General features: G+C 40.9%; 1 protein-coding gene across 3 annotated transcripts in view; it reads right to left on the reverse strand.

The window, feature by feature from the left end:
- The window catches only part of LIN7A (lin-7 homolog A, crumbs cell polarity complex component), a 153,024-nt gene that overhangs the window by 3,554 nt on the left and 125,229 nt on the right, over nucleotides 1-24,241 (reverse strand). For all 3 annotated transcript variants that reach the window (XM_004583064.3, XM_058673509.1, XM_012926340.2), the window contains one exon: nucleotides 7,404-7,607. In XM_004583064.3, coding sequence (XP_004583121.1) covers nucleotides 7,404-7,607 — 204 coding nt within the window. The remainder of the gene's footprint in view (nucleotides 1-7,403; nucleotides 7,608-24,241) is intronic.

The raw sequence follows: 24,241 nt of genomic DNA on the forward strand, positions 1-24,241 counted from the left end.
TGACACAGTTTCTCCCTGCTGTCAGTACTGGATAGCATCCTACCATATGTATAAATGACATGTTCTTTATTTGCTTTACTGATTATAGATACCTAAGCTGCTTCCGTATCTTGGCTATTGCGCCAAGTACTGTTGTGGACATATGTGCATAGATATGTTTCCATCTCTTCCAGATCCTGATTTCAGTTCTTTTGGCGCTATATCCAACGGTGAGAATGTGGGATTATGTAGTTATTCTGTTTTTGCTTTTCTGAGGAACCTCCATAATGGCTATTTGGATTCCCACCAGTAGTGTGAAAGGTTTTCTTTCCTCCACACTCTCACCAACACTGGTTACAATTGTTATCCAATCAGGGAGTGACATTTCACTGGGATTTCCCTGATCAGAGATGATGAGCATTATTTTACGCACACCCATATTTATTTGTGGGTCATTCGTGTGCTTTTGAGAAATGTTTGGTTTTGATTGAGCCATGGATCTTCTTACTCTTCTTTCACTTGAGTTCTCTGAATATTTGTAATAATTTCTTTTGTTTTGCACAAGCTTTTTAATATGATATAATATGATTTGTTCATTTTTGTTTTGCACAATGATTTGTTTATTTTTGCTTTTGTTACGTATGTTTTTGAGGATGTGTCCATGAAGTTATTACTTCATATTAATGACATTTTTCCTATATGACTTTCTAGTAACACTATTATTTCAGGTTTTTTTTTTTTTATGATTCTTAAATTTTTACTAGAAAGTCGGGTTTACAGAGAAGAGATACAGAGAGAAAGATCTTCCATCTACTGGTTCACTGCCCAGTGGCCACAACCCTCCAGAGCTGAGCTGAAGCCAGGAGCCAGGAGCTTCTTCTGGGTCTCCCACGTGGTGCAGGGTTCCAAGGCCCAGGGCCTTCCTTGACTGCTTTCCCAGGCCAGAAACAGGAAACTGGAATTGAATTGGAGCAGCTGGGACATGAACTGGCGCCCATATGGGTTCCTGGCAGATGCAACGCAAGGACATCGGCCACTAGGCCATCGCTCAGGGGCTAGTGTCAGGTTTTATGATTCACTTTTCAATTCATTTTGAGCTGGCTTTGTGTACAGTGTGAGTTAGGGTTTTCATATCATTCTTCTTTTGCGGGGTTCTAGCTTTCTCAGCAGTGCTTATTGAAAAGAATTTCCTTTCCCCACTCCATGTTCTTGGTACTTCTATCCAAATGTACTTCTGTTCCGATTTGCTCACAAATGTATGCGCGAACTTCTAGGCTCTCTATCTTGTTGCATTGGTCATAATACCTGCTTTTATAGTAGCACAAAACTGGTTTTCTTTCTTTCTTTTTTTCTTTTTTAAACTGTAGCTTTGTAACAGAGTGTTATAGTCAGGTAGATTTTTGATGCCTCTATCTTTGTTTTTCTTAGAATGGCTTGGGCAATTTGGTGTTTTTCATGCTTTCAAATGAATTTTCAGATTTTTTTCTCAACTATTGGAAGTGATAGTAATATTGATAGGGAGTGCACTGAATTCAGTGGAATTATGAGATACAATTATACTAAGCAATTCTGCAATCACACAAACGTATACTATCTTTAAATAGGTGTGTACATATAATGTGTATATATGTATTATACAATTGTTTTCTTTTTTAAAGATTTATTTTCTTTTTTACTGAAAAGGCAGATACACAGAGAGAATGAGAGACGGAGAGAAAGATTTTCTGTCTGCCAGTTCACTAGCCAGGTAGCTGCAATGGCTGGAGATGAGCCAATCCAAGGCCAGGAGCCAGGAGCCTCCTCCGGGTCTCCCATGTGGGTGCAGGGTCCCAAGGCCCTAGGCCATCCTCGAACTGCCTTCTCAGGCCACAAGCAGGGATCTGGAAGGGAAGCGGAGCAGCTGGAATATGAACAGGTGCCCATTTGGGATACCGGAAGATTCAAGGCAAGGATTTAGCCACTAGGCTATCATGCCAGGCCCAGCACAATTGTTTTATATCAAGCCATTAAATTTGTGGTAATTTTTATCGATGCAATGATTTGTGACAACTAACTGCTCGGAAGTAGCGGTACTGTTTCAGAGTAACCTGGGGTAGCATGAGGCTGAATCACCAGAAAGCTAATGGATATTTCCATGAAGTACAAGCAGAGGCTATAAAGGCCAGTCCCTTTGAGTACAGAGGCAGTGAGTCAGAGCACAGAAGAATAAGAGGTTTTAAAGCTACTCTTGGGCCCGGCGGCGTGGCCTAGCGGCTAAAGTCCTCGCCTTGAACGCACCGGGATCCCATATAGGCACTGGTTCTAATCCTGGCAGCTCCACTTCCCATCCAGCTGCCTCCTTGTGGCCTGGGAAAGCAGTCGAGGATGGCCCAAAGTTTTGGGACCCTGCACCCGCGTGGGAGACCTGGAAGAGGTTCCTGGTTCCCGGCTTCAGATCGGCGCGCATCGGCCCGTCGCGGCTCACTTGGGGAGTGAATCAACGGATGGAGGATCTTCCTCTCTGTCTCTCCTCCTCTCTGTATATCCGGCTTTCCAATAATAATAAATCTTTAAAAAAAAAAAAAACTACTCTTACTAGTTATAAAACATTGTGTGTGTTTTTAAGCTCCTACGTGCCTCTGTTTCTCCTTTAAAATAAGATTTTAAATCATTTCTAATATTCATACATAATATTTATATTACTATTGTAGGGATTAAATACTTTATATGAGGCACTTAGCAGATTCTTGGCAGCTCACATTGTTTAACACATGCTAGTTGGCATTATAAATGGTTTTTTTGGCCTGGTTTTCTGCTTGGTAACGCTAAGCTTCCTTGGCATTGCTGGGTCTTCTGGGACATGGTTCTTTTGGTGACTGGATCAGTGACTCCAGTAGTGATTGGCTGTCTGAGATCACGTGGGTGATGCCCAGCGGCATGGCCTAGCAGCTAAAGTACTCACCTTGGACACACCCGGGATCCCATGTGGTCACCAGTTCCAATCCCAGCAGCTCCACTTCCCATCCAGCTCCCTGCCTGTTGCCTGGGAAAGCAGTCGAGGACGGCCCAAAGCTTTGGGACCCTGCACCTGCATGGGAGACCTGGAGGAGGTTCCTGGCTCCTGGCTTCTGATGGGTTGCGGTCACTTGGGGACTGAATCATCGGACGGAAGATCTTCCTCTCTGTCTCTTCCTCTCTTTATATCTGACTTTGCAATAAAAATAAATAAATCTTAAAAAAAAAGAAGATGCCTGCATAATGGTAGCAGAAGCTGTCACGACAGTTACCGTAGTGTAACAGCCAGGGGAAACAGAGTTGCTTTGTACATGTGCTACAATACATTCACAATACAGACTGGTTTGGACTGTAATTAATCTCTGTTCCACATCTGGCAATGGAGGTCAGATGAAATGTTGCTCTTGAATTTCTCAGGATGTTTATACCTCAAGAGCCATCACTTTGTTTGCACTTTTATTCACTGGGAAACTTAGTAAGACAGAGATGTCCTCAAAGTCATACTTTAAAATGGAAATGTAATGGTGAGTAAATATTCTTTTTTTTATAAAGCAAATACAGCATGAAAGCCCCCTTATTCATATTCTCTAAATTTTTATCACATAATTGTATAATAATCTTATCTTACACATTTTAGAAAAATGCAATCTATTCTCTCTGATTTTCAGCCATGCACGGGAAGGGAAATGAGAGCTGATTTTCACTCCAAGAGAGCTGAAAATTAAATTTTTAGGCCTAAGAGGTAAATTCCTCACACAGTACTACACTTGGTCTATTCTTCATTGCATCCACCATTTATCATGTAGGCCATTTCATAACTTGCATACACAATCTCAAAAAAAAGACATAGCTGTGACATTAGCAATTATCTTTTCTCTTACAAACAATAGTATCTGACAAGAATTTTATTTTATCTGGTCTCAGCTTGATTGGTCAAAGTTAAAAACGAATTTTAGAAACATTTCAAGTTAAATCCGTCAGATTAACTTCAAATCTTTTATTGAAAGTAATCATAGCTTGAGTTCACAAATGCAACAAATTTCATCTAGTCCCTAAAAAATCAAATAATTGAAGATCGCAAAAGCACTAACATAGGCTCCTATGACTGAATACACTGTAAAATGCATGGATGACATGACTTGGTTGTACTTTGCTGGTTCTTGAAATGGTCACTAGATTTTCATCTCAAGGTGCTGTGATCGTATATGTTACAACTGTTATCCTGACAAGCATGAATTTTCATGTATAATTAAATATAACTCTACCATGTACTATGCAAGAAAAACCACAGCTTGCTAATGACTTTTATGAAGAATGTCCTTGTTAGTGGTTCATAGGTGATTTCATGAAGATTCATGGCATAGAATACCTGGCCCAGCAACTGTTTATGTCCACGTTGTACACTGTCAAAGAGTACTGAATGAACAATATAGAAGCTTTCGGTAAGATGGCATAAATCTTGGGTCCAGTATGGTAGCCTAGTGGCTGAAGTCCTCGCCTTGCATGCACCAGAATCCCATATGGGCGAGTCCCGGCTGCCCCACATCCCATCCAGCTCCCTGTTTGTAGTCTAGGAAAGCAGTCGAGGATGGCCCAGGGCCTTGGGACCCTGCATCCACATGGGAGACCCAGAGGAAGCTCCTGGCTCCTACCTTTGGTTCACCTCAGTCCTGGCAACTGCGGCCACATGAGGAGTGAATCAGTAAATGGAAGATCTCTCTGTCTCTCCTCTCTGTAAACATGCCTTTCCAATAAAAATAAAATAAAATTTAAGAAGACTACAGAAGTCTTAAAGGCTACATATATATTTTCAAAAACATTTTTTAACAATATTACCATGGCAAATGTGGCTAAATGAATTTAGAGAACAGATTTTTAATTGCTGATGTTGGAAGAAATCATGACAGAGCAGAAAGATGTCAGTGTTTGGCTAAGAATAATGGGTTACCATCCTTATCAAAATACCAGAGGAGAATGCTTCAGTCTCAACAGTGTCATCCCAGTCCATGCCACCCCATCTCCAGCCTACTGCGTCTACAGGTATTGAATACTAGCCTCACACCTATGCTCTGCTTCAGTCTTAACCAGCAAGAATCCATTCCCACAGCAGGCTGTGCAATCTTTTCAATATGTAAGTCAGATTGGGTCAATGACTTGTATAAAATCCTCCAGTGGCTTCCACTGCAGTAAAATCCAGTTTCCCGCAGTAATTTATGAAGCTGTCCATGGCCTGACCCCCACCTATCGTTCTGGCTTCGTAATCCACTGCTGCCCTTCCCATGAACTTTTATCTAACTACTCAGCCTTTCTCTCTGTTCCTCAAATACCCAATAGGTCATGCCTGCCCTATGACTATCATTCTCTCTCTTGTTTGCTCTTGACATGCAATCTCTTCATAAATGCTGCCTTCTTTGAGAGCGCTTCCCTGACCACCCACTCGAAAGTCATCACCTGTCCTGTCTCTATTTAAATAATCTTTTATAACTCAACAAAAATACCAGTCCCAATGGAATATTTTCATTTATTTGCCCCACTTCCCACCAGGCTCCCTGCTTGTGGCCTGGGATGACAGTCGAGGTCAGCCCAATGAGAGACTCAAAAGAAACTCCTGGCTTCAGATTCGCTCAGCTCAGGCCATTACAGCCACTTAAGGATTGAATCATGGATGAAAGATCTTTCTGTCTCTCCTCTCTGTTTATCTGACTTTTCAATAAAAATAAACAAATCCTTAAAAAAATGAAAGAAATTGTGCTCATCACAATAGAAAGAATTTTGCCTTGCTCAGGCTGATTCTGCAGATTTATGGTCAGTGCCATGGAAATGACAAATAAAGATTGCTGATTAAATGTAATCTTGGGGGGCGGGCAGCACAATGGCTCAATTGCCTAGTCCTCCACCTTGCAGTGCTGCCATTGCATAGGGGCGCCAGTTCGTGTCCTGTCTGCTATACTTCCCATCCAGCCTCCTACTTATGACTGGGAAAGCAGTGGAAGAAGGCCCAAAACCATGGGACCCAGAACCCATATGAGAGACCCAGAAGAGGCTCCTGACTACTGGCTTTGGACTGGCTCAGCTCCGGCCATTGCAGTCATTTGGGGAGTGAACCAGTGGATGGAAGATCTTTCTCTCTGTTTATGTAAATATGCCTTTGTGATAAAAATAAATATTTTAAAAATCTAACCTTAGAATTCAGTAGAGTGTATTTTTAGATTGAGATAACAAAGCATGACATACGTCATATAGTTAAACTAACAGGTTATAAAAGATTGTTGTAATCCCACAACTGTGGAAAGGTAAATCCCATATACACGTTTTTACTTCCCTGTATGATTTCTGCTCTTCATGAGTGTCACAAAACCTGGAAACATCATGTTATAACAAATATTGCCATTGATTCAAATTGTAATCTGATAGTTCATGACTTAAAACCACCATTACCTCTTAGCACTTTCCAAAAAAACATTGTGAAACCTCTTTGTAAATCCACCTCAGCCGACATTAGGCTTTAAAAGCCTCTAACAATCTCAACTGTCATTTCCAAAGGACAGATAGCAGAAGTTACATAACTGCAGAGTATCTGAGGTTGCCAGATGCAATACCTGGCAAGAAATAATCCTATTTTCTTTCCAAGAGTGGTTGTGGGGAAATCCCGATAGATATTACAGCTTCAGGTCATCTCTTTTAGAAGTGGGGTTTTAATGATACTTGCCTGGTAGGGTTTTTCTGAGTATTTGAGATCATATGTGGTAAGCAAATGGAGGGCAATTCAAATACAGTGACTTGCTATTGATCTTTTTCTTGAAAACTTACAACAAAAACCTGATTTAACATCCTTTATCACAAAAAGGAGTTTAGGACAAGAAAGGGGCATCTTGGACACATTTCAAATGAGCACCTTAGAGAAACTCCAGGATTTCTCAACAACATGGAAACTAGCCAAATCTTGCTTTCTTTCTTTCTAGTGGGGGCATTTTGCTAATGCTTCTAAAGCAGTTGCTCCCAGGGGCAGCACCTGAAGGCTGTGCCCTGGTTCTGAAGTGTTCCTACTGTGTACAAAGCCAGTCACCATCCAAAGGGGATGAGCTCTGAGTAGGGTCCAGCTCACATGCCTCTCAACTGGCTTTAGACCAGAGGGCTTGGGTTAGTATAGAGGCTGTATTTTGCTTGTTCGCATAAAAGGAATCCTAGAGTCTGCAAGTTATTTTCCAAAATGTTTTATCATTGTGGAGAAAATAGCCAGATGAATGACACTTAATCTGTCTTGCTTGTATTTTTTGAGAATGCCGTCTTTGTTTTAATTGCTTTTGTTTGAATTCTTAAATGCAATTGGATAATTCCTTTCACTCTGGCTAGCTGAGAAACTATATTCTACAAAGCTATCAATCGCACGCTTGTCTACAGGCCTCCCCCTGTACGAAGGCGCCGCTCACCTATGACATATGGTTTTGTTGTGTTTGCTGTTGCTGCTGAATGAGCAGTTGCTGCTGCTGCCGACGCCGGGCTGTCCGTAGCTTTTCAAAGCGAGCCTCCATTTCTTCCAGGACCTTTGGGGTGTATCGGACCACCAGCTTAACGCTGTCCTTAGCAGCTTTGAGCAGTTCCACAGCTTTCTCGTGATGTTCTCCTTCCACACTCTGCAAGGACAGGGATATGTCTTAAAGAGGAATACTTCAACGCTCTTTGTTCTAACACAGAAATCAGAAATCAGTCTTCATGTCAAAGGCCCAATGTTGAAATATCAAGGTATGGAAAAAGGAGTTCAATTCTAATTTCTTACATCTATAGCTACAATTCTGCCCTGGATTACGGATGGATTGGGTGGGAATTTGACTTAGGAGGCTGACACACAATGAAGTCCTACATGATAATGCTAACATGTAAAATTTCCTCTGCAAGAAAAGGTTTGAAAAAAATATTGATAAAAGAGACTTTTCCTATCAGATTTTGGAGTTTATTAAGAATCTACAATCATTACAATATTGTTTTATTAGGACAGTAAGAGATAGGAAATAGTAGAACATTACAGGCTGCACATGATGAACCATTTGTAAAGCATTATTACGATACATAAAATCAGGACCCCAATGGAAGATTATTAAATAATATCCTGAAAACAAATAATAAATAACACAAAACAGTTGAAAGCCCAAGCTGACATATATACATGCAAAATATAATGTATTATATAAAAATTAGTCTGATTAAATAAACAAAACAATTAAAATAAAACAAAAGCAAATGTTCATCATCTTACAGAAGGAAATTCTTCAACAAAAATACCAAAGGGTAAACCCCCCTCAAATCATATTTATAGAATGTGAGTTTTCACAAGTAATATACACACCCTAAAGCCCAAAGGACAAATAATAAACAAGAAAAATACTTTTAATATATAACAATCATTTTTAATATTCTTCATATGAGAAACTCTTATAAGTCAACAAAGATGTCAGTAAAATGAGCAAGTGGCATGAATACAAAACTAATAAAAAACAAGCAAAAAATTTTATGGGATATGATTTGATACCTATTCATAAGGTAGATAATACAGAAACAAAAAATAGTTCTTAATCTTCAAGTTTCAAAATAGTCTTTCAAACACCATGAAACAGCAATAGTATGGAGGAACTATTTTTACTGCAAACTGAGAGCTATTTCTTTCCCAATTCTGATAAGAGTCTCTGCGTTGGGGGAGGGAGAAACAAAAAGCAAGAAAGCTGTAATCACACTGTACAGGACCTTAAAACACACCCTGGCTTCCCACACAACTCATCCCTTGCCTCATCTGCTCCCAGAACAGGTCATGTTGTCCCATTTTACAGGGCTAACATGCAAAGGCTTGTGTGCCTAGTTGCACAGGAAATGTCTGGAAACACAGTCTCGATGTGATATGTAGGGTTTGAGCTAGGCCCAAAGACTATCAGAATAACCAGGGGTGCTAGGAGTGCAGTTTTCCCCAGTCGGCTAAACTGCATTTTCATAGCCCATGTAGTAGGGAGACTCCAAGTGGAGATTAAACGGTATCAGAGAAAAGAAAATTTAATGGAAGCACACTTCAGTTACATCCTGAGATTTTTTACAATATTTATTTATTTTTGTTGGAAAAGCAGATTTACAGACAGTAAGAAAGACAAGATCTTCCATCCTCCAGGTTCACTCCCCAAACTGACTTTAAAGGCCAGAGTTGGGCCAGTCCAAAGCCAGGAACCTCTTCTAGAGTTTCCCATGTGGGTGTAGGGTCCCAAAGACTTGGGCTATCTTCCACTGCTTTCCCAGGCCATGAGCAGCGGGCTGGATGGGAAGTGGGGCAGCCGGGATTAGAACCCATGTCTTTACAGGATGCCAGTGCTTGCAGGTAGAGAATTAGCTTGTTGAGCCATAGTGCTGGCCCACATCTAGAGGTTTATAATGAGTACTAGTACATATGTTTGGAGACTTTAAGGGGACTTAGTTCCATTCCAACATTTGTTCAAAAAGATGGATACAGACTGAGAAAGGAAAAAGCTTAAATTTATCAATGAGTTGTCATCGTTAGCCCATATGAGTGCCATTTTCATCTGAGTATTGGGCAAACAAAAGGGAAGAAGAACATGGATGGGTTGAGCCCTGAAGGCAATTTATGTCCTTTGTTGTACCTAGGTTTTACGCAGCCTCAGAATAGAGTGAATTGTTATATGTGGTTGAAACTAAAGAAAAACTTGTTTGATGATGAATTTCATTCTTCCAATTAATCATTTATTTATTGACTTAGTCATTCAGCAGATCTTTATGAAGCAGATCTGGTTGTGTTCAGCTAAATTCTTTGCAGGAACATGGAGAACAGAAAAACTTGGACAACACTGTCTTTTATAAATTCTATCTTCAGATTGCTTGTGAGTTCATTTTCTCCCCAACATGATTTGTAACTGGATAGAATTTCCGTTTCAGAGAAAAATGTGGTGGTATAGTTTTCCACACCTTCCTCTATTTTCTAAGATGGAAACTTCCTGCTCCATCAATTTTCTAGGCCAGATGGCTAGTCTCCAGATTCTCATTTGGCTTTTGTTCCCTTTGCTTTTATTTAATAAGGTTGGAGATTTTGGGCCAAACCCCGAGAATCCCATTAGCCAGCACAGGTGGCTTGCGATTGGGAGGCAACACAGGAGGGCCTGAGGCTGTGGGGCACTGCCACAGGATCACACAGTAGGGACACATGGCACCCCCAAAGCCAGCTCTGCACAACTAGCAAGTTAAGCTTATCTCACCCTGATTCTGCTGTTCCTTGCAGTTGCAAATTCATGAAAAGCAGACTCCATGGTCAAGTTGAAGATTTTGGTGCTTTATGTGGCTTAGAAGGCGTCAGATTTCTCGGCGGCTCAGAGGAGTCCATCATCTCCTCACTGTCTTCCTCTTTGTCTTTCTCTCAGGTGACACCTGGGCAGCATCACACCTCATTTCTACCAGTGAAAGCACTTTCTTAAAAGGCAATGTAAACTGTAACGATTAATAAGTATAATTAAACCCTAGAGACAGTTGTTAGAGATTTGAAGAAGTATAAATGTGCCTGGTGAATTTATTATTTCAAACACTCCTTGTCATTGTTTTTAGAACATAGTTAACTTTTGTCTGAAGTAGACTTCTTTTTCACTGGCCTTGACTACTTTTTTTTTTTAAGATTTATTTATTTTTGTTGCAAAGTCAGATATACAGAGAGGAGGAGAGACAGAGAGGAAGATCTTCCATCCGATGATTTACTCCCCAGGTGACCACAGTGGCCGGTGCTGCACATATCTGAAGCCAGGAGCTTCTTCTGGGTCTCCCACATAAGTGCAAAGTTCCAAGGCTTTGGGCCGTCCCTGGCATATTCAAGGTGAGGACTTTAGCATCTAGGCTACTGTGCCAGGCCCTGGTCTTGCCTACTTTATAAAACCTTGAGTGTGTATGCTGGTCATTTTAAGCTGTTATTTTTCTTTGGAATTTCTTAGTAATCAACAAAAATTTTTAATAAAATGGCAGATTTCTTTCCTCCATCTCCCTTTCCCTCGCTCTTATCTCTTTTTTTTCTGTTTATTTTTTGGTTCCCTGCAAAGTAAGAAGAGAAAAATATATCATATTTCCCTAGCAGTCTAGGAATAAGAAGAGACCAAAAGATTGCTAAGGTATAATATACATGTTGCTGTGTAAACATTTGTTGCTATGTGTTTCTTGAGCCTTAAAGTTGTCATTGATTCATTCTCAATTTTTAAAACAAGATTTATTTTATTTTTATTGAAAAGGCAAATATACAAAGAGGAAAATTTTCCGTTTGCTGATTCACTCCCCAAGCAGACGCAATGGGCGGAGCTGTGCTGATCTGAAGCCAGGAGGCCAGAGCCTCCTCCAGGTCTCCCACGTGGGTGAAAGATACCAAGGCTTTGGGCTGTCCTCAACTGCTTTCCCAGGCCGCAAGCAGGTATCTGGATGGGAAGAGGGGCTGCTTGGACACAAACCTGTGGCCTTATAGGATCCTGGTGTATGCAAGGCGAGGACTTTAGCAGCTAGGCTACAGCGCAGGACCCAATTCTTTCTCACTTAGTGAATGTATGCTTTATTTCTAACTAAATACTTAAAACATGTTTTGAAATGGCATAGACTGTTTAAAAAAGCGAAACGGCATAGATTCTTTAACAAAACTAGGGAGTTGAACAAGTCTTTCTCAAGAATTATCCTGTGCAGTAACTGATTCCAGCTGGAACAATGGCTGAACGCCTGCCACTTCCCAGAGAGGATGTGACTGTGGTTCTTGTCTCATCTGAGGCGACCTAGAGACCCTTCTGATGGTACAGCGAAGCTCCCTCATCAACATAAAACCTGAAGTTCTGTGTGCTTAAGCTCAGTTCTTTTAAGAGTCTTGCTGTATGCATTATAACTTGAGAAGTCCTTTTGCATAAAATAATTTAGCCAGCTGTTTCCATGGACATCTGATAACAGCTAGATTTTACTGAGAAGAGGAGGTGTGGTGAAAAAGTTATGAGATTATACAAGATACTCAGAAAATACTGCAACAAAACAAAGTGTGATACAAAAAGATAAAAGACTCTACCTTCAAGAACCTTTCCCATTCCATACTTGTGCCTCAGCTGACCACGACCAGTCACTGAAATGAATTACATTTCACTAGGAAGAATGGACATTTCTAACTTGAAAATAATTTTGCTTTAAAATTTCTTTAAAAATTCATGCAAAGCAATATGAGCTGGGCGTTTAAACAGTTTTATTAGTTTCCAAAATTCGAAGGTGTAAGCAAAATGCTACACTCATCAGATTTTAAGAACTGGGTAATTTTGAATGTTGCTACATTTTCACCTAGAAAGCTGGGGAAGCAGAGCTCAGCGAGCAGCCAAATGCATCCTTGTTTCATCCCACGGTCTCATGTTTAAGCCCAAGGAGACTTAAAGGTCGGAGAATGTGACGGGCAAAGCCAAACTCCAATAGAGCTACATTCTGATCTCCCGATAGTGCTTCCATTTCCACAAATTGTGAGGGATCAAAATGGCTGCAAGTGCTGGTTTGCTCAATTTCCTAGCTGATTAAGAAGCATCTCTAATATGTGACAGTTTGGAGTGCACTGCATAAGCATATGTTCCCATGACTGGTGTTTCCCTCAACTCATGAGAGAGTCAAAGCTTGACCCTGGCCAGTGGGGAGACCCTAGAAAAACATATCTACCCTGGGGAGGAATCGTGTAATATCACTTGCCAAATGCTCCATGCACAGATCTTCCTGTAGATTTTTCTTTATGGGGATTATAAGATATCATGGCAATTCAATTTGGTGATTGGTAATAAAAAAAAAACGCTCGGCTAGCGAGCCAAGATTTAGCAATACTTCTTGTTTATATTAGGCATATCTGGAGTCAATTTTTAAAAATATTTGTTTTTACTTGTGAGGTAGAGTTACAGAGAGAGGAGAGACTGAGAGAGAGTTCTTCCATGCTCTGATTCAATCCTCAATTGGCTGTAAATGGTTGGAGCTGAGCTGATGTGAAAACAGGAGCCAGGAACCTCCTCCAGGTCTTCCCTGTGAGCCCAAGTACTTGAACCATCTTCCACTAATCTCCTCGGGCATAAACAGGGAGCTGGATCAGAAGGGGAGCAGCTGCGACACAAAATGGCATCTATACGGCGCCAGTGGCTTAGTCTACTATGCCACGGACACCAGCCCTTGGGGCCAGTTTTATATCTTGGATACTAATTGACATCAGTCATTTCTTTAGTTAAAAGGCCAAGTGATGTCATCAAAGACTAAAAGATATCCAAAAGTATTAGGCTATAACATCTCAAAGCAACTACCTATCTGAGAAATTCAGATCATTGGACCTAAAGACTCTTATACACAATCTCATTTACTTAGTGAATATCATAAACCATAAGGCAGGGCCAGTGTGGTGGCACATGAGTTAAGCTGCCACCTGGGACTCCGACATCCCATCTGAGTGCCTGTTTGAGTCCTGGCTGTTCTGTTCTGACTCAGTTCCCTGCTAATGTGAGCAGTAAGACAGAGGGAGTCGGCCTAAGCACTCAAGCCCCTTCTCACACATGACCAACCTGCTTCCAGGTATTGAGTTCCAGGCTCCTGGCTGTGGCCTGGCCCAGCCCTGGATAGTGGGGTCATTTGGGGAATGAATCAGTGAATGGAAAGTTTCTCTCTTTCTCTCTCCCTTTCTGCAACTCTGCTTTTCACGTAGAATAAATAAAATCTTAAAAAAAATGTAAAGAAACAGCAACCAGGCATGGCTGTGCCCTAGTCCACCTTATAAATGTGTTAGTTAAAGGGCTGGACTAAGACTCACTGTGCTTGATGACTACTTACTCAATAATCACATGCTACTTTTCTAGCTTAACTAGAAATGAGGCACAGGTCTGTTTTCGGGTGATACGACAGGAAAGTGCTTGGCTGCATGAGGCTGGCTACGCAAAGAGCTCATTAGTGGGGTTCCAGTCTCACCTTTCAAAGACTCCATGTGACCAAAGATCTATTCCTTTGCCACAAAGAAAATGGTAATTGGTTATTTTGTTCTTATGGTAATTTTCTTCATTAATATTGTTTTAAGAATATGGGTTTATACATATATATAATACATATATATATATAAAATGTGTGTATGAATAATGTGTATGTGGACTCTAACATTTAGAGTGTTTATTATCAGACAGTTGAATTATATCTAATCCTCACAAAAATATTACTAAATTCGACTTGGGAACCCAGGTAGTAAGCAGAAGCGAGCAAACCAAACTGAGATCTGTTTCCAGAAATTAGGCTCATACCTACCTACTAAGAGCCTTATAGAAATACTAAGCTAAGACACGGCTTTCCTATCCACAGCATCTTTAGATAGTAGTCCTTCTATTGAAAATACTTATTTATTTGTTTAAGAGCCAGAGTTGAGAGAAAGGGAAAGACAGAGAAAGAGATCTTCCATCTGTTGTAGCTTCAATCTCCAAATGGCTAGGTCGCAGCAAGGAGCCTGGAACTCCATGTAGGTGCAGGGCCATCTTCCACGCCTTCTCAGGCACAGTATCAGGAAGCTGCACTAGAAACGGAGCAGCCAGTACTTGAAAGATTGCTAATATGGGGTGCTGAGTATCGAAGGATGCAGCTTAACTTTCTTTCTCACAATGCTGGCCTCCGATAATGGTTCTTTATTTGAAAAGGAGAGTGCCAGGGTGGGAGGTGGGATGAGGAGCGGAGAGGGAAAGAGAGAGAAAGAGAAGTCTTCCAACTGATGATTATTCCCCACATGCCTGCAACAGCCAGGTCTGATCCAAATTGAAACCAGGCACTTGAAGCTCCCGTCCAGGTCTCTGCAGTGGATGGCAGAGGCCCATCACTCACTTTTATCTCAGGCAAACTAGCAGGAATACAGGTTGGGAGGGGAGTATCTAGGGTTCAAACTGGCACTCAGATATTGGAATGCCACTGTGCCACAGTGCTGGCCCCAGATCTTCAACTTGTATGTACGCAGAAAGCAGCCGAGGACCATTTTAAACACAGAGACCTAGGCTATTCCTAGATTTGCATGTCAGAGTCTACAGTTTTGTGACCCTTGTTGAATATATTGACTGTTTACAAAATTCTGATCCAGTTAGCCAGTCTTTGACATGCAGGTTAGTGTTTGGACACACAACTGCACACCATAACTAACGCATCTAGTAAATGCCACCTCAAGGGATTTTCTACTGCATTACTGCAGAAGGGCTTGGTGGGAGGACAGAAATCTTATAATTCTGCCTGAAGGTGGCTACTTTGTCATCAGCATTTTTGGTGAATAACAACAAGCTATGTTAATTAGCTATCTGATTAGGGAAGGAGTATCTCAGAGCACACAACATTATACAGGAAAGGTGCAGAAAAGAGCCATGCGATTCTCTGATCTTTCCCTTTTCTCAACCATGTTAATTTTCCTGTTCTAAATGCATTCTCTTTTGCTTAAGAAAAGTGACAAGTGTATAAAAGGTATCACATTTATCCCTTGGAAACAATATGCTAATGCTCACCCCTGGTACTTTGTTCCTGCCTCCTTGCTAATATCCATCTCAGTGCACTGGTAATTTATCAGTTTATAATCATTCTGCCGCCACCACATTGTCCAAGTGCAGATGAGTCTTTAACCCATCCATCTCTGTGCCATGCATCTCTTCTGTGCTCAGTAAGTACTGAGTCAATGAATAAAACATCTATTTTTTTTTTTCTGTTAGGCAAAGGGCTTGTACTTTCAGAGTTGGACTTTGAGCTGCTCCAGTTACCAGCTCTGCAGCCACGGACATGCTATTTGATATCTAATGCTCAATTTTCTTATATCTAACCTTCGCTTTTCTTTCCTGTGAAATGGGCTTCATGGAGAACCTGACATACACACCAGGCACCTGGAGGAGTGCCTACCACTTGCAATGAGCCCATCACGTGTCAGCTCTTTGTTGCAGAACTTCCTCCTGGGTGGTAATCTTGTTGCTGGGTTTCAGATGCTTAAGAACAACAGCAGCAACATAATTTGATTTTGCCTTTAGAGTAAGCAGACCTTTCTTTTCTGTAATCTAGGAAGCAAAAGTTTACTAAATAAATGCATAGTGATTGGGGTCTGGTGGATAAATATTTAGAACTACAAAGGTGACTCCACTGCTTTTAATCAGTCTCAAGTAATTTAGTAGCATCATTGCCATGCATACAATTGATATGCTAATTGCAAATGATCATTAGTTATTCATGAAAAACTCTTCCCTCCCCAGTGTCACACTTTGTTAGGGTAGAGGTGTGCAGAAGATTCCCGTGAAAGGTGCATGCATAATGTGAGGGGCCTGAGAGAGGAATCATCAAATCGCCCAACACCGCAGAGAGCAAGGAGGTTAATGGGGGAAAGGTGTACATAATTACATATTTTTATCCAGTGAGAACAGTTTTAAATACAAAAACTTTTAATTATGAAAGTGATGAAAGAATGCAGTGCATTAGCAGTAGGTCCTGTGGGGGGAACCCTACATCAAGCAAGTCTTTAGCAAAAAAAAAAAAAAAATCATGTGAGAAATCTGACATTCACCACTCTAACAATCAGTTCATTTCAACCTAGCTTTTAGATCTGGTGACTGAAACTAGAAACAAAGGCAGTGATGGTGCTACAACCCGGCGGCACTGCTTCCTGGGAACCGCTCAATGCCTGTCCTGGTATTGACGAGGGGAAAAACCATGATGGCAGTTGACTAGATTAGCCATGCATGTGTGCACACCTAGACACATGACCATCTTCAGGAGGTGTGCGCTCTAGAAGGGTAAAAATAAAGTAAGACTTCCTAAAGAAGTACTTCTTGAAAATAACATCTCCAAATGAGTCTGTAAAATTTGTTAAAGGTTTATTTGAAAAGCAAAGTAACAGAGAGTGAGACAGAAGTGGAGAGAGAGAGAGAGAGAAGTGGAAAGAAGAGAGAGAGAGACACACCTTTCATCCACTGTTTCACTCCCTAAACTCCTACTACAGTCAGTACTGGGCTAGGCCACACACAGGAGGAGCCTGCAATTCTAACTGGACATCCTAATTGCTTGCTTTTTAGTGGTAGATTTCATTTAGACCTGTGAGATGACAGGGAAACCCTCCCAGCTGGGATTCGCACTGACCTGTGCTTCTGTAATATATTTTGTGCCTGCCCTAGTTCTTATAACCCAAAGCATTCCTCAATACTCTCCAGGGAGCAGAGCCTCCTGCAAATGTTTCTAAGCTGGGGTGTCAAGATCACCAGTGTCCAATATTTGCTTCTAGGGTGGTTTTCGCAAACAGGCAATGTGAGAGTGGTGATCATTTCCTGCTCCCCAAATGTATCCTCCTCCCTACTCGACACAATGATAATGCTATTTAAAAGTGCAAATACGTCTTTGTCACTAAAAGTGACTCCTTAATCAAACTAGCATACCTGTAGCAGAGCCAAGTAACTCAGTGGAAACATAAGCAGTGGGTTCAGGAGCAGGTGGGTTTAATGTTAGACCTATCCTTCATGTGCCTCAATTTCCACATTGAGACTTACAACTTTATCACTAAAAGTCCCAGGAAATGTCTTAGTACCAATAAACTGTGACAGTAGGTCTCCCGTTCAAATACAGCAATATGTTGCAAAAATCCAAGAATGCATAATAGGAACAGACATTGTGGTGCGGAAGGTGAAGTCAGCACTTGGATGTCCACATTTCATTTAGGAATGTGTGGTATGGAGTCTTGTCTCTGCTTCTGATCCAGCTTCCTGCTAATGCACACCCTGAGAAGCACAGATGGTGGTTCCAGTACTTGGGCCATGCCATCCTTAAGGGAGACTGGGATGGAGTCCTTGGCTCCTGGCTTTGGCCTGGCAGACTAGTGGAAGCTGCGACCATTTGGGTAGTGAATCAGCAGATGAAAGATCTCTTCTCTCTATATGTGTGCCTGAAAGGTGGTGATTTAAAATGTTTATAATTCATTTTAAAATAATTTATGTAGTTTTATTTGAACAAGGCAGACAACGTGTCAGAGAGAGAAAGAGACAGTCACTCCCATTTGCTCTTTCTCTTTCCAAACAAAACTGCGAGGATTGTGAGTGGGCCCAGCTGCAGATAAGCTGGAAGTCAGACACTCAAGTGGAGTCTCCCCATGTAAAGTATAAAGACTGACCTGCCTGAGGCATCACTGCCTCCTCCAGGGTGAGTGTAGCAGACCTTGGGACTCTAACACAGACACTTGGGATATGGGACATGAGGATCCCAATCTCTCATGGCTAGGCCAAATGCGGTCCCTTGTTTCTGTTTTCATACTCAACGACTCTTAAGCCATTTGAATTCTCAGTGTATATAAGGGAAAGAGAGAGGTTTTTCTTTTCCAGTTAAAGAGGATAGGCCAGTGAACACCAAAGGGCAACATGAAGAAGGAAATATTTGAAAGAGTACAGTTGAGTCTGTTTGGCTCACTCTGTAATTTTGCCAAGACCCTAAAATCAGAACTAGTAACATGGAATATTCTGCTACTACAGAATCCCAAGCAAGATCCTGCCTGGCTTAAAATGACTCTGTTAGTTTACAAGAAATAGCCAGATGGAGGTAAGGACTTTTAAATATTCATGAAGCAATGCTGCATACCTAGACATATAATGAGACACCTGAGGGAAAACAGCAAAGCCCAGAATTCACATAGTCTACAATGATTTACTTTCATTTAATCTTATTTAATTTCATTTCATGGATTGGCAGAGAGAGTCAAACGGTAGAGCTACAGAGGGGAGGGGGAGGAGAGGGAGGAGGAAAGAGAGACAGAGTCTTCTATTTATTGGTTTATTTGCAAATACCCGCACACTTGAAACAAGCAGGGTCAGGAAGAAGTCTGGATCCCAGAACTCTGTCTGGGTCTCCCATGTCGGTGGCAAGGACACAAGCCCTTGAGTCATCACCTGAACTCAGGACCACAGATAAGGATTCAGGTATCTCACGTGTCACCTCAAACACTGCACCAAACGCCTACCCCTCCAAATTGGACTCTATGGCTGATGGTTTGTTATGGTTGGGACAGCAATCCCAACAACAAAGGGTGTTGTAGACAATTCTGTGATCTAGAAAAAGGCTTGCCTACAGGAATATTGTGACAGCTCTTCCTCCTCTCAGCCCAGCACACAGCATCCTGTCCTCCTAGAGGACAGTGTATTATGTAGTAATACCAAATAACATATTTAAGGATCCTGTCAAGTAGGATTATTTTTATTTTTCCTGCAGTATCATACTAATGGAAATCACAGTTCTCTAAACAATGTCATTGAGACAGCAATAGATTGCTGAAACTATTCACCTGAACTCCTCACAAGACACTCCTCAGGATCTATCCTATTATAGAATCCTGGAAGCCCAGGTAATTAATGTCGTGTGTGTGTGTGTGTGTGTGTGTGTGTGTGTGTGTGTGTTTGCGCACGGGCACATGTGCACATGTGGGGAGTCAGAGCAAATACAAGCAGAAGTTGCCTGATCTTTTGCCATCACCTGTGTTTTCCATGAAATGTAAAACAACACAGACACTTATGTTACACTGTACCATGAGTAATAGTGCATTAAAAATAGCTATGCTATTTAACTTGCCTCTATATTCAATATTGCAGATGACTTCTTGTAGGAGAAAAAGTGACAATTTAAAAGATGTTTCAGGTTTACTGTCCAATATCTTTCTGAGCCTGTGTATAAATGCCTCTTCCAATTAAATATACACCCACAGAATATTCTTTCCATTTGTTACCGTTGATAGATCCTGACATTTTTTTTTTTTTTTGCTTAATTTAAATTGTCTTACTGGCTCAAATTCCTAAGGATGCTTTTCCAGCCCTCCTCTGCGGTTCCTACTATCACTAGTCACGCAGCTACTCAATCTAGACACCCTGGGGATATCTTTATCTCTCTCTGCAACCCCACATCTCATTAACTTGCATGGGTGAAGGCAGGCTGATACCCATTCACATATCATCAGGGCTCTTTTTGTCTTCCTTAGGAATTCTTGCTTGGATTTCAAATTAACTTTCAGCTTCATTCTTGTCTAAAATTTTCTCCAGATTTCAACCACAGCACCTAGCCTTTGCATGCCTTTGCTAAATTCTGGTGAAGAGTAGAAAGAACCCAGCCTGGTGTACCCTGTCCTTGAGGGCCAAGGCCTTGCTGTGTTGATGGTTCTACCCTTAAAAAACAATACACACTTCTGTCACGTTGTTTGCTTAGACATGGAGAAGACCTGACTTTAAAATCTGGGCCCAAATATTACAGCTGTAAGAAAGTTATTTCATTTCCCTGTGGTTCCTTCAAAGTCGTCGATTCAGAATTACTGAATTACCCATACAGAGTGCCAAGTAACTGACCCACACAATATAATACATCGAACAAGTGGAAGTTTTTTTTTTATTATTCAGGAGTGTTTTCTCATTTTCTAAACTCATAAAAGGAAAATGCCTTAATGTATGCAAAGCAGCTCGCTGGAGCAAACAGCTTGCACTCTATTCCTAACATTAAACTTCATTATAGAAACAACATCACTGGGCCAGCAAGATGGCTCAATTGGCCAATCCTCAGTCTTTAAGCACTGGGATCTCATCTGGGCACTGGTTTGTGTCCCAGTTGCTCCACTTCCCATCCAGCTCCCTGCTTGTGGCCTGGGAAAGCAGTAGAGGATGGCCGAAAACCTTGGGAGGTCAGGAGGAGGCTTATGGCCCCTGGCTTCCGGTAGGCTCACTCTGGCTGTGGCACCCACTCAGGAAACGAACCAGCAGGTGAAAGATCTTTATTTTTCATTTTCCTTATAAATCTGATCTGTCTTTCGAATAATAATAAAAAAATTCTTCCTTTTTTTTTCTTAAGTGAAAGGGCCATATAATGTTTCTGAAAAAACAATATGGTGTAGCCATACCACGGCAACTGCAAGTGGGACTTGAAATTCAATAATTCTATAGTAGGTTAATTTTTAGGCTGATAATTTGGTATGGCCCATGAATAATATTACAAATATTCAAATGTCCTTGGCATTGAGAAAGTGTCCTATCTCTGTATGTCACTTGCTTCAAACAGGATACAAACACTTTACAGTGGCCTACAAAAGCCTTCTCTCCACTCTCAGTTGGCCTCTCCAACTTCAATTCTAAGACTCTCCCTGTTATGCCTAAAGCAGAGTAGGGCTTCCTTTTTCCATTGCACAGGTGTAGTTCATTGCTGCCAGACTGATTCATTCTCACAAAGTTCCTACTTAAAAGATGCTGAGTTTCACCACTAGTTATTGAGGTTCAGATGAAGTCTGGAATAGGATAAATATTACTCATTTGTTAAGAGATTAGGAAGATATTGTGAAGGATTGGGTGAAATTCATATTCACATACAATATGAAAGTAGAAATTCATGTAGGTTTATTGGAGGCCAGCTTGGCAATTTCTGCTAAAGTGAATTAGGCTATATCTTCTAACTTAATTTGCCAGATGTCAATATCCATTCTAAAAAGCTACTCTCTCATACATACAAAGGTTTTCATTGATCAGTGTTCACAATAGCACCATAAAGTCCATCAATAGGATATGGTTAAATTAACCATGACACCCAGATACCATAGATATTAAATGGCAGATTTTAAAACAACCTAGGTACCAATAATGCAGGAGCTCTAAGATACACATCTAATCAAGAAAGCTAATCAAGAATAATAAGCATATTTAAAAAATGAATGCATTTTTAAAACTTAGAAAAATAAGAACATCAAACAATAATAATAATAATAATAATAATAAACCCTTTTAACATTAATTGTTAACTGCCAGGTACTAGTAAGTACTTTAAGTGTCAAGTGCAAATTTTATAAATGAGGAAACTGAGTCAGAGAAAGGTTCAGTAAATTTCCATAGTCACACTACTAATGCATACGAAGTCCATCTCCAAATCCTGACTTAACTAGAACACTTCATTGTCTCATGTTTCTGAATTAAATAGACGAGTAATAAATAAATGTGTGTGTGTGCACATCAATGCAAAGAAAAAGTCTGGATGAGTAGCATTGTAATAATGTTTATGCAGGAAGGCAGAAGGAAAGAGCTGGAATGGAAGGAAGCGAGGAAGGAAAATGTGACTTCTTTTGATCTGATTTTACTCTTTCCAACTGAATTATCTGAAAATTGTATAAGGATGGACTCACATATTTCTTGTATAATCCTTTAATATAATAGTCCGGTATCATTACAAAGATAATGACACAGGTCATCGTGCAACAAACTGAAGAAGCGGGACAAAAGATCACTTTGTTTCAATCGTGCTTTACTGCATAAGGCTTTTCTGGCCTTTGAAGTCATTTGAGAAAAAAAAAATTACCACTGTAATTGCATGAGTAAATCAGGTGAGATGAAGGGATTTTATCTGAATTAGCTGAGAAATGATTTAGTGTGGTGTGAGAAAGCTTCAAAACCCCAGTTACAGAGGTGGGCAATGGTGCAGTGTTTAAGACACTGGCCGGGACCAGCCACAGCTCATTCTGGAGTGCTTGAGTTTGCATCTCTGTGCTGTTTCCAATTGCAGCTTGTTGCTAAAATCCACCCTGGGAGGCCGTAAGTGTGACAGCTTCATCAGTAATGTTCCTGTCAGCCCTGCGGGATCCCTGGATTGATTTCTGATCTCCAGGCTTCAGGCTGGTCCATCCCTGTCTCAATTACAGAGAGCTTTGCAGCAGTGACTCCTAGGAGAAAGATCTTTTTTCTGTCTCTACTTTTCAAATTAAAAAAAAAGAAAAGTTAGGAAAAAGCCTTATTTCCATGAAATTCTAACTAAACCTAGCTTGAACAATTGTAGTTGAATAGTCTGTTACGGTGTAATTACTTGGCCAAAACCTGGTTTTTCATTCCCTCTCAATTGTTTCTCAACTGGAGCCAGCATCTCAATTGTAGGACCTGACAGGTCACTCATGTTTCAGCGGCTATGCTATAGATCCACATTTTCAGGGAACACTGTCACCCTGAGAAATGGTGAGGAAGGATTATGAAATACTTCATGTTTAAATTTTTCTTTTTCAAAATCTAATGGCTCCCAAGATGGAAGACTGCAGCCATCTCAATATTGATTGATTTAAGAGCCAGGAGAGCTATAAATCTGTTGACCTAGAAATTTTTCTAAGAATGAAGTAAGTTGGCTTCAAGTCTCTTCTTTAATCTGATTTTTATCTTTTATTTTATTTTCTCCCTCCCCAAATAACCCTCTTTCTAACAAGGAAAAGAAACATTGCCATTTGCTTTGTAGTAGATTCATAGCGAGTGTATGCATATCCTCACACTAAGAATCCAGCTTTTACCTAGCCTCTGCTTGTCACCACCTTTTTTTTAAGATTTATTTTAATTTTATCGGAAAGTCAGGTATATCTGAGGAGGAGACACAGATTGTAATGGCTGGAGCTGAACTGATCCGAAGCCAGGAGATACTTCTAGGTCTCCCATGCAGGTGCAGAGTCCCAAGGCTTTGGGTTGTCCTCGACTGCTTTCCCAGGTCACAAGCTGGGAGCTGGAACGGAAGTTAGGCCACCAGGACAAAAACTGGTGCTCATAGGGATCCTAGACACGTGCAAGGTGAGGAATTTAGCTGCTAGGCTACAGCACTGGACCTGTCGCCACTTTTAAAACACTCCTCACATTGCCATCACAGTGGTCACTCTAAAACTCACAGTTGCTCCCTTGCTTAAAATTATCTCGTGCCCCAATTTTAATTCAGTCTTCCAACGAGCCTACATCCCACCCTTTGTGGTCTCTTTATTCTCAGCCAAATTTGCTTAGTGTGCAAGTCTTGAAACAGAAGAGCTGGCAGTTGTTTCAGGAGATCACGTGTTGTTCTGGCCGGGGCGGCTCCGGTCCTCCACTGCCTCGCCTCACCTGCCTCCCAAGCGCTGTGCTGTGGAGCAGCCTTCCCTGCCACCCATCCTCAGTCCCCGTCCTTGGGTTACATGCTGCTTCTGTGGTCTTCCTTGGAACCCCTCCTTACTGCTATGTATAAAACAGCCTGTGTTGTAAGCTCATGTAATTCCCTGACTATTTTTCCCGTGTTTCACTTCCTTATAAGTGAAATCAGGTCTACTGCCTTTAGTTTGCATTTTCTAGTGATAAAGATAATGCTGGGCCCAATAGCATTTTATATAACAAGTGTCTGAATAAGCATTTACATTTTACGAATTGGTTAATGCTCATCAACAATTCTGCTGACAACAACTAAATGATTTCTTAAACTCATGACTCATGCTTTGATTATGCATTTATAATAA

This window comes from Ochotona princeps, chromosome 15, assembly GCF_030435755.1.
Source record: "Ochotona princeps isolate mOchPri1 chromosome 15, mOchPri1.hap1, whole genome shotgun sequence".
In the NCBI taxonomy this organism is placed as follows: domain Eukaryota; kingdom Metazoa; phylum Chordata; class Mammalia; order Lagomorpha; family Ochotonidae; genus Ochotona; species Ochotona princeps.